Source organism: Hemibagrus wyckioides, linkage group LG29 (assembly GCF_019097595.1).
Source record: "Hemibagrus wyckioides isolate EC202008001 linkage group LG29, SWU_Hwy_1.0, whole genome shotgun sequence".
NCBI lineage: Eukaryota > Metazoa > Chordata > Actinopteri > Siluriformes > Bagridae > Hemibagrus > Hemibagrus wyckioides.
Window position 1 is genome coordinate 20,135,004 of NC_080738.1, and position 11,519 is coordinate 20,146,522.

The window sequence follows — 11,519 nt, forward strand, 5'->3', positions numbered from 1 at the left end:
ACACTTCACACACTTCACACACACCATACACACTTCACACACTTCACACACACCATACACACTTCACACACACCATACACACGTCACACACTTCACACACACCATACACACTTCACACACACCATACACACTTCACACACTTCACACACACCATACACACTTCACACACTTCACACACACCATACACACTTCACACACACCATACACACTTCACACACTTCACACACACCATACACACTTCACACACTTCACACACACCATACACACTTCACACACTTCACACACACCATACACACTTCACACACACCATACACACTTCACACACCATACACACTTCACACACACCATACACACGTCACACACTTCACACACACCATACATACTTCACACACACCATACACACTTTACACACACCATACACACTTCACACACTTCACACACTTTACACACACCATACACACGTCACACACACCATACACACTTCACACACACCATACACACTTCACACACACCATACACACTTCACACACTTCACACACACCATACACACTTCACACACACCATACACACTTCACACACACCATACACACGTCACACACTTCACACACACCATACACACGTCACACACTTCACACACACCATACACACTTCACACACACCATACACACTTCACACACACCACACACACTTCACACACACCACTCACACTTTACACACACCATACACACTTCACACACACCATACACACTTCACACACACCATACACACTTCACACACTTCACACACTTCACACACACCATACACACTTCACACACTTTACACACACCATACACACTTCACACACACCATACACACTTCACACACTTCACACACACCATACACACTTCACACACACCATACACACTTCACACACACCATACACACTTCACACACACCATACACACGTCACACACACCATACACACTTCACACACACCATACACACTTCACACACACCATACACACTTCACACACTTTACACACACCATACACACTTCACACGCACCATACACACGTCACACACTTCACACACACCATACACACTTCACACACACCATACACACTTCACACACTTCACACACTTCACACACACCATACACACTTCACACACTTCACACACACCATACACACTTCACACACACCATACACACTTCACACACTTCACACACACCATACACACTTCACACACTTCACACACACCATACACACTTCACACACACCATACACACTTCACACACTTCACACACACCATACACACTTCACACACACTTCACACACACCATACACACTTCACACACACCATACACACGTCACACACTTCACACACACCATACACACTTCACACACTTCACACACACCATACACACTTCACACACTTCACACACACCATACACACTTCACACACACCATACACACGTCACACACTTCACACACACCATACACACTTCACACACACCATACACACTTCACACACACCATACACACTTCACACACACCATACACACGTCACACACTTCACACACACCATACACACGTCACACACTTCACACACACCATACACACTTCACACACACCATACACACTTCACACACACCATACACACTTCACACACACCATACACACTTCACACACTTCACACACACCATACACACGTCACACACTTCACACACACCATACACACGTCACACACACCATACACACGTCACACACACCATACACACGTCACACACACCATACACACTTCACACACACCATACACACTTCACACACACCATACACACTTCACACACACCATACACACCTCACACACTTTACACACACCATACACACTTCACACACACCATACACACTTCACACACTTCGCACACACCATACACACTTCACACACACCATACACACTTCACACACTTTACACACACCATACACACTTCACACGCACCATACACACGTCACACACTTCACACACACCATACAAACTTCACACTCACCATACACACCTCACACACTTTACACACACCATACACACTTCACACACACCATACACACTTTACACACACCACTCACACTTCACACACTTCACACACACCATACACACTTCACACACTTCACACACACCATACACACTTCACACACACCATACACACTTCACACACACCATACACACTTCACACACACCATACACACGTCACACACTTCACACACACCATACACACTTCACACACACCATACACACTTCACACACACCATACACACTTCACACACACCATACACACTTCACACACACCATACACACTTCACACACACCATACACACTTCACACACACCATACACACTTCACACACACCATACACACTTCACACACTTCACACACACCATACACACTTCACACACACCATACACACTTCACACACTTCACACACACCATACACACTTCACACACACCATACACACTTCACACACACCATACACACTTCACACACACCATACACACTTCACACACACCATACACACTTCACACACTTCACACACTTCACACACACCATACACACTTCACACACCATACACACTTCACACACACCATACACACTTCACACACTTCACACACACCATACACACTTCACACACACCATACACACTTCACACACACCACTCACACTTCACACACACCATACACACTTCACACACTTCACACACTTTACACACACCACTCACACTTCACACACACCATACACACTTTACACACACCACTCACACTTCACACACTTCACACACACCATACACACTTCACACACACCATACACACTTCACACACTTTACACACACCACTCACACTTCACACACTTCACACACACCATACACACTTCACACACACCATACACACTTCACACACTTCACACACTTCACACACACCATACACACTTCACACACACCATACACACTTCACACACACCATACACACTTCACACACACCATACACACTTCACACACACCATACACACGTCACACACACCATACACACGTCACACACTTTACACACACCATACACACTTCACACACTTCACACACACCATACACACTTCACACACACCATACACACTTCACACACACCATACACACTTCACACACTTTACACACACCATACACACTTCACACACACCATACACACTTCACACACACCATACACACTTCACACACTTTACACACACCACTCACACTTCATACACACTTCACACACACCATACACACTTCACACACACCATACACACTTCACACACTTTACACACACCACTCACACTTCACACACACCATACACACTTCACACACACCATACACACGTCACACACTTCACACACACCATACACACTTCACACACACCATACACACTTCACACACACCATACACACTTCACACACACCATACACACTTCACACACACCACACACACCACTCACACTTCACACACACCATACACACTTCACACACACCATACACACTTCACACACTTTACACACACCACTCACACTTCACACACTTTACACACACCATACACACTTCACACACTTTACACACACCATACACACTTCACACACTTTACACACACCATACACACTTCACACACTTTACACACACCATACACACTTCACACACTTCACACACTTTACACACACCACTCACACTTCACACACACCATACACACTTCACACACACCATACACACTTCACACACACCACACACACCACTCACACTTCACACACACCATACACACTTCACACACACCATACACACTTCACACACTTTACACACACCACTCACACTTCACACACACACCATACACACTTCACACACTTTACACACACCATACACACTTCACACACTTCACACACACCATACACACTTCACACACTTTACACACACCATTCACACTTCACACACTTTACACACACCATACACACTTCACACACTTCACACACTTTACACACACCACTCACACTTCATACACACTTCACACACACCATACACACTTCACACACACCATACACACTTCACACACACCATACACACTTCACACACTTTTCACACACCACTCACACTTCACACACACCATACACACTTCACACACACCATACACACTTCACACACTTTACACACACCATACACACTTCACACACACACCATACACACTTTACACACACCACTCACACTTCACACACACCACTCACACTTCACACACACCATACACACTTCACACACACCATACACACTTCACACACACCTTTAACCAAAACCCTGACCTCAGTTCTGACTCAGAACTCGGACTCACCCTGAACCCAACACTAACAACCAGAGAATCACAGACATCATCAGTTGCTCAGTTCTTTGAAGTGTGAATGATTTTTCTCATGAGTCAGTAATCAGAAAAACACCATTTCACTCTACTGACCCTACTAAAGTCCATGAGCTGGAACAGGAGCGGAGCCGAAATGCTGCAGTTTGCTTCAATATCCTTTATTTCTTCTAGATCTTTATAGAAATACATCATTCTCTCTCTCTCTCTCTCTCTCTCCCCATTTCCATCCTTGATATTATCGTGTTATATGAAGAATAAAAGAGTGTGTACATGATTTATAAAAAATAATCAACCTGTCCTGCGCATCAGTTACAACACCAAAAAACCAGCAAAAAAAACAAAAACAAATATGACAGTAAAAGAGCAGGCAGTGGACACAGAGCCGGAGTGACCGAGCCTCCAGCTGTCAGGGGCCTGGACATGGACACTGCCCAGGAGGAGAGTTGGGGACAGTCAGGACAAGACCCTGGAGTAGTGAACAGTGTAGATGATGCTGCTGAAGCCTGGAGACAGAGAGACAACGCTGCTGAAGATCTCACTGCAGATCACGGTCTCGGGGTTTTCCCCTCAGAGGTGATATTCCAGCTTGTGGTGTTTGTTTATCAGCATTTTTACCCATCACTCATAAACCTGCAGAGATTTCAGTGATTTCTTCCTGGAGTCTGAGGCTGGAGCTCACACTGATGTGCTGAAACCGCTTCAGGTCAGTGAACTGGATTTGGACCATAGCCAGGCTTCGAGGTTGTATTATCACTTTTAACTTGTTGGAATGCCAGAGCAGCTGTGGTTGTAAGAGGTGTGTTTGGGAGGAGTCCTGTGTGGTTTTGGGTTTAATTACCTTTCAGAGTTCAGCTTCTGATTTTATAAGTTCTACAGACCTTCTGTACCATTAATCTACACGACACACAGGTCAGTGCTGTCTGATGGACAGGAACGATGCCATGTTGTCCAGTGAGATACCTCACTCATTATATCAGAGCACCAGCATTAATCTCATGACCTAAAGCTTTATATTTCATATTATAATTATGCTCTGATGTGAATCTGCAGTGTTCCTGATCTAATGAGCTGAAACCGGCGTGAAGCTGCAGTCAGGAGCTTTAAACCCAATTCATTCAGTCCCTCTGTGTACCCTATAGTGCACTCCTTCAAATAAACTCTACAGTATTGTAGTGTTTCTGGTGGTAGTTTTAATCAGAAAAACAGAAACGATGAGATGACTGACAGAGGCTAATGTGAAAAAAAGGGAAAAAAACAGGCTAGAGTCATAGGATCAGCAAACAGGACAAACCAGGCTAGAAAAACTCGACCAGGATCATTACAGCGGTCACATGAGACGCCCGCGTCTGTCACAGAGTCTCATTAAAAGTATTATTATCTGCTCCAAATTTACAGAGAGAACTCTTTACAACAAAAGCGGTGGACTCTACAGTCCTAACGATCTGGACGTCAGGATCAGACGTCAGCGTAGCGAGTGGTCTGTACGGCGCATGGGCTAGCGTCTCACAGTGATGGTGGAGTCTAATCTGCTGAGCAGGATGCAGTCTGACTCTAAAGAAGTTTGAGGTTTATGATCTTCAGTGTGTTTGCTGATGGACCCACTGTAGAGAGAAAGACATGTTCAGTGTTAGCAGAGAAAATCCGGTGTGAATTCTGCACAGATTTCCTTCATTTCAGCAAAAGATCAGTTTAATTCAATTAATCAGTTTAATAAATATTATCTAAGTGCACACAGACTTTCTGTTTCCTGGAATCATCCAGTTTACTTTCAGTGTCTGGTGTAAATTATCAGTAGATAATAATATGATGAGGCTTGAAGGGAATTTGATATGAAACCCCTTAATTTTTTTACCTTTACAGTGCTGATGGTGTTGTCTGACATACCTGCGTCTGTCTGGGTCTCGGTACAGAACGTGTTTAATGCTCGGAATTTTCACGACTCTGTTGGTCATTCATGGAAACACTAAGTGACCACAGTTGAAACCAGAAGGGTTTTTTGTTTTGGACCATCTACAGTCTCAGTTTCTCGTTTTAACTAGAGATTTGTGAGGATCTTAAAAATAAAAAACGACTATACAGACCAGGAAGTTATTCTGTGTGTGTGTGTGTGTGTGTGTGTGTGTGTGTGGCAGCACTGGTGCCAGGTTGCCCTGCACATTCCCATTACAGAATGTTTTCCTTCTTTACCACAATGAGCATCATATCTCAGCTTCATATCAGGTTTACTTGTGAAAGTATCAACTTCCTGCTTGGGTGAATGTTTGTTGCACTCCATTTCATCTCTGCTACATACCTCTCTTATTCATATCTGGTGTTTGAGATATTATCTGTTCTTTCCTATTCAGTTACATTCCTATTAGGAATTATAGTTCTGTATGTCTAAGTTTGTTTAGAGAAATTAGGGACATTTGTTGGTTTTTAGTAAATCTAGAGTGATCTGGACAAACCCTGCTTCATCCCTGAGCAGCTCAAAACTTGTACTTTATATAAATCTTAGTGTCATGTCAATCTTACACAGGTCATGTTTTCATCTGGATTTCGTTGTTAAAATTGTGTGACTTGTTTACTTTGAGTCCGGGTTTGATTGCTCTGACGCTTCAGGTTTAAAGCCAAAGTGAAGATGAGAAAGAGATGTATAGGTTTTTGTTGAACACTCTGCCCTACACTAGTGAAGTAAATAACACTTTATCGTTATTATGATGAACACTATGTCAGTTTGCTTTTCATTGTTAAATTCCTAAAATAAAGCAAACATGCAGCAAACAAAACAATTATTCTGACAAAAATAATTATTTTTATATGAGATGCAAAATTCTGAATGACTAAACTGGAGATTTGTCTGATTTGTCAGAAAACATCCCCACAGCTTTGGTTACTAGGACTGTTGTTTTGAACAGCGTCTTAGGTTTGGTGTAATTGATACAGAAACACACAAGGATTAGCTACTTCTTCATCCACTTTCCAGTAAATGCTGGCGGTCATTTGAAACTCTTCTGAAAGACATCATTGGGTAGGTCACTACCAGAGCAGGGTCAGGTTCTACACACTGACTGTCTACAGATGAATGAGTTTCAGCACATAAGGAAACAGCACTAACCAGTCCAGGAACACACAATCATTACAACTATAGCAGCTGCTGCTCTCATGCTAGTCAATGGTCTTCTTTCTGTTTCTCCTTTTCTTAAAGCTCTTCAGATAAAGTGTCACAGATATTAAGCAGCTTCTGTGGGACAAATTCATGCTTTCAGTGGTTTAACATTCAAAGCAAATAAGGTGGAAAACTAGTTAAACATCATATATGCATTAGCTTACTATTATTAATGTATACAATACTATTTCTTATCTTCCGTACGATAAAATTCATCTAAAAATCTGATTCAACCTTTTTTTATTTTTGTTTAGAGAAAGGTGACGCCAGTGTGACGTAAAAGTCTGAACAAAAGATCCTCTGAGATGATTAAACTTTACTTGATGATAATTACTTTTTGGATTTTATTTTCACATTTCCCTCATCTTACTGTGAGTAATTACACCAACATGTAGGAAACATCATCGTGTTAGAAATGTGGTTTTTCAGGTTGTCAGGGAAATAACAAGCACCTCAGCTGTGATTGGCTCCCAGGCCCTTTTGACATCATGGGTTTGGCACAAGTACTGTATGGTACATAGATCGTTATTCTGGTTAAATATCCCATTTACCTGCTCTACATTTTACACTTTGTCACTGCCACTGGGCAGAGAACGCTCCACATCTGCTACCTGAAGACACCTGAGGTGAGTAATGACTTTCGTCTCCAGTCTACATGCTGTGTACATGATGGAATATTTTACAATGAATTTTTATATCAAAGATAATTGTTAAAAAAGATGAAATACATATATAGTTGATGTAAGTATGTTATAAAAAGTCAGAAAATGCTCTACACCTACTGTAGTTTTCATTATTTCCCACACTCTCCCTCTGGGAGCCTGTGGCAGCTTGTGGAACCTTTTGTTGGATTTTTGCACATTAATTACGAACAGTCCAAATTACCCAGGCATGACATTTAGGGTCAATCCTTCCATTTCTGTAGTGCCACAAAACAGGACAAACTTCAAGGTACATTTCTGAGCCATTTGTTGTGCTCCTTATTTTACCTGAATCCCTGGGTCATTTGGCAAACAAGTCCTAGACCGTTGTCATCTACAGAGGGTTCTGACCATCATTTTTGCTCAGGCAAATGGTACAACTGCTGTTGTCCAGTGAAATTCCATGGTACAGATACAGAAACATAAGCTTTGTTGGAGTGACTTTGTACTCTTTGTTGGTATTAGCAGCCATGGATATGCACCAAGTTTCATGATATTTCACAGATCTCTGCATTGCATTTGTTCATTAAAAGTCAGTGTAAAAATCGTTGCTTACCACGAGGCCTGAGTGGCACACACCAAGTTCAGTGTAATTTGGTCACTTTGGGGCGATAATGCTGAAAAAGACTTATTATTTGTTTTGTTTATTTTAGATTATAAACAACACAATGGATTGGCGAGTTTTACTGACTATTTTGTGTCTGACAGGTAAGTGTTCTCTTTTGGGCAGTGAATATTTGGGAGAAATGTTTCATGGAAAATAAATACTGCTTTATGTTTTTTTTTTTTACTAACCTCATCATAGATAAAACCAGATCTGTGATTCAGATTTATAAAGCCACTTAGTGTTTATGTCTTGTTTTCTGTTTAAGTAGCATCAATTTTTAATTTATAAGATAACTTTTTTTATGATCCACAATTCTATTTTAATCTTTTCAATGACTATGACTTCAACCCCAAACACAGTGCTAATCAGCCCACCAGCCATGACTTTAGACACAAACACAACAGCAAGCAGCAGTTCAGCGAACACAATTTCAAGCCCATCCCCAGACCCAAGCACTCCTACGGCATTCATACCTTCAAGCCCCTCAAGCCCAAGCACTCCAACAACAGCCCTACCTTCAAGCCCATCCCCAGGCCCAAGCACTCCTACGGCATTCATACCTTCAAGCCCCTCAAGCCCAAGCACTCCAACAACAGCCCTACCTTCAAGCCCATCCCCAGGCCCAAGCACTCCTACGGCATTCATACCTTCAAGCCCCTCAAGCCCAAGCACTCCAACAACAGCCCTACCTTCAAGCACATCCCCAGGTTCAAGTACTCCAACATCAGCCATAACTTTAAGCACAACCACAGGTTCAAGTACTTCTACATCTGCCATACCTTCAAGCACAGGTTCAAGCACTACTTCAGCAGCCACAGCTGTGAAAACAAGTACAGATGCAACCACTACTTCAACGACCATAACTTCAACCACTGTATCACCAGCTGCAGTTTTCCTCTTGATCTTCAGCGTCAATGAAAGCTTTGTTCCAGCCCTGGCTAACCCAAACTCTCAACAGTTTAAAGATAAAGCTAACAATATCAGTTCTGAGGTATGTTTTAGAGATAATGGCACCGTTTACAATTTATGTAATTCTTCTAAAACATGAGACCTTTTGCACTTGTATTGCTACATAAGACAACCTGAAGGACCTGGTTCTAATAGTCTCAATTTCAGTGAAGTCAAATACAACTCACATACCATGAACCACAAATTAATATGAATTTGAGCATTAGCTTAGACCAAACTAGTTTATTAGTGGGTTTGATGCCTTTTGATCACCTGATTCATTTTTTTATTCTTTTTTTAGGTTGGACCTTTGTACAAGAAAACAATTTCAACATTCCTTTTCATGAAAATTAATGGATTTAGGTAAGGAAGAAGAAATGCTCTGAATATTTATTTATTTATTGATCACTGATTGAATTTTCACAAGTATCTCTGTGTGTGTGTCTCTTCAGGAGTGGTTCTATTGTGACAAATAGCTCAGTGTTATTCAGTTCAGGTAACGTTACTTCGGCCCAAGTGAAAGAGAGCTTTGTCAGCGGACTCAGCAACTTGACCTTTAAAGTTGACCCAAGCTCGGTCAGTGTCACCCAGACTGTTGGTCAGTACAGACTTTGCAGAGACTTTATTGCATTTCTTATTAATTATTAATAATATTAATGTGCATTGAATTGTACATATATATTTATATTTTGCAGGTAATTCAACACCACCAGTGATTGCCAGCTCAGTCTTCATGATTTGCATGTCTCTTCTATCACTTCTACTTTCTTTCGCATTGCACTTCTAGCTCTAGACCTGGTCAGAAAACATACACAATAATAATAATTATTAATTAATAATTAAAAATAAAATAATAATTAATAGAGTGTATTTATATTTATCAATCTGACATGTTCTACTGAAGTAAAGAAACACATACTGTTTTTTATTTTCAGCAAAAACAGTAACAAGCTTTCTTTTTACAGATTAATATTTCATTTAAAAAACAAAGGGAATATGGGCATTTTATTCTAATGAGCAATATCTTGTTTCATTAGAAATACTGAGACTTTGAATTGTTGAAACTGGGGATTTAATGTGGTGACTTACCTAAACAGTCCTGATGATTGCTGTCTTTCATTTATTAAATCTAAATATGATCCTTCTTGAATCAGCTAGTTTCTTACATGAACCCTTCTGTATAACTTCTGTAAATCAGTGTGCAATGCAACTATAAACCTTTTATGAAATAAACTCTCATTTATCGAACATTCATCCTCCCATCAGTCTTGAGAAGTTCCACAGTCCCTGCTGATGAAAAGCAGAGTAAAACAGTTTAATGAAAATGAAAACCAAGGCAGAATAATTCAAATCGTCAGACAGAGTCAGGGTCAGTAAAACAGGCAAAGATAATCAGAAACCAGGATAGACAGTTAGCGAAGCAAACAAATTCAAAGGGAAAGGCAAAAATCGTGAACCATAGAAACAGGCAAAGGTAATACACAGCAAACAATAGAGCAAATAACAAAGCTTGGTAACACAGACAATAATACTTAACAAAGATGTGCACGTTTAGTTGCTGTTTTTAAATCTGCTAATCCAGAAGATAAAACCAGAAGTGTACCATCGCAACCTGGAAGTGTCAAAATCAGGGCGACGGCTCCCTCTGGTAAGTAGTAAGGGCTGGGTCTAGGATGTCTTGTGTGGTTACCTATGATCTTTCCTTGGGCCCATATCCCTCCCAGTCGACC

General features: G+C 41.3%; 1 protein-coding gene across 1 annotated transcript; it reads left to right on the plus strand.

Moving 5' to 3' along the window:
* Positions 1-4,286: 4,286 nt before the first annotated feature.
* LOC131349062 (uncharacterized) lies at positions 4,287-11,179 on the plus strand. Its single transcript, XM_058384402.1, has 6 exons — positions 4,287-8,159; positions 8,888-8,942; positions 9,201-9,832; positions 10,091-10,152; positions 10,242-10,387; positions 10,485-11,179. The coding sequence occupies exons 2-6, from the start codon at positions 8,903-8,905 to the stop codon at positions 10,574-10,576; spliced, it is 972 nt and encodes a 323-aa protein (XP_058240385.1). The 5' UTR covers positions 4,287-8,159; positions 8,888-8,902; the 3' UTR covers positions 10,577-11,179.
* Positions 11,180-11,519: the final 340 nt, after the last annotated feature.

What these genes read in the sequence shown, in the direction of transcription:
- LOC131349062 (XM_058384402.1), top strand. Translation starts at nt 8,903, where the DNA reads ATGGATTGGCGAGTTTTACTGACTATTTTGTGTCTGACAG. An exon ending in GACTATTTTGTGTCTGACAG is followed by an intron (nt 8,943 to 9,200) that starts GTAAGTGTTCTC and finishes CCCCAAACACAG; the next exon opens with TGCTAATCAGCCCACCAGCC. An exon ending in CAGTGTCACCCAGACTGTTG is followed by an intron (nt 10,388 to 10,484) that starts GTCAGTACAGAC and finishes TATATTTTGCAG; the next exon opens with GTAATTCAACACCACCAGTG.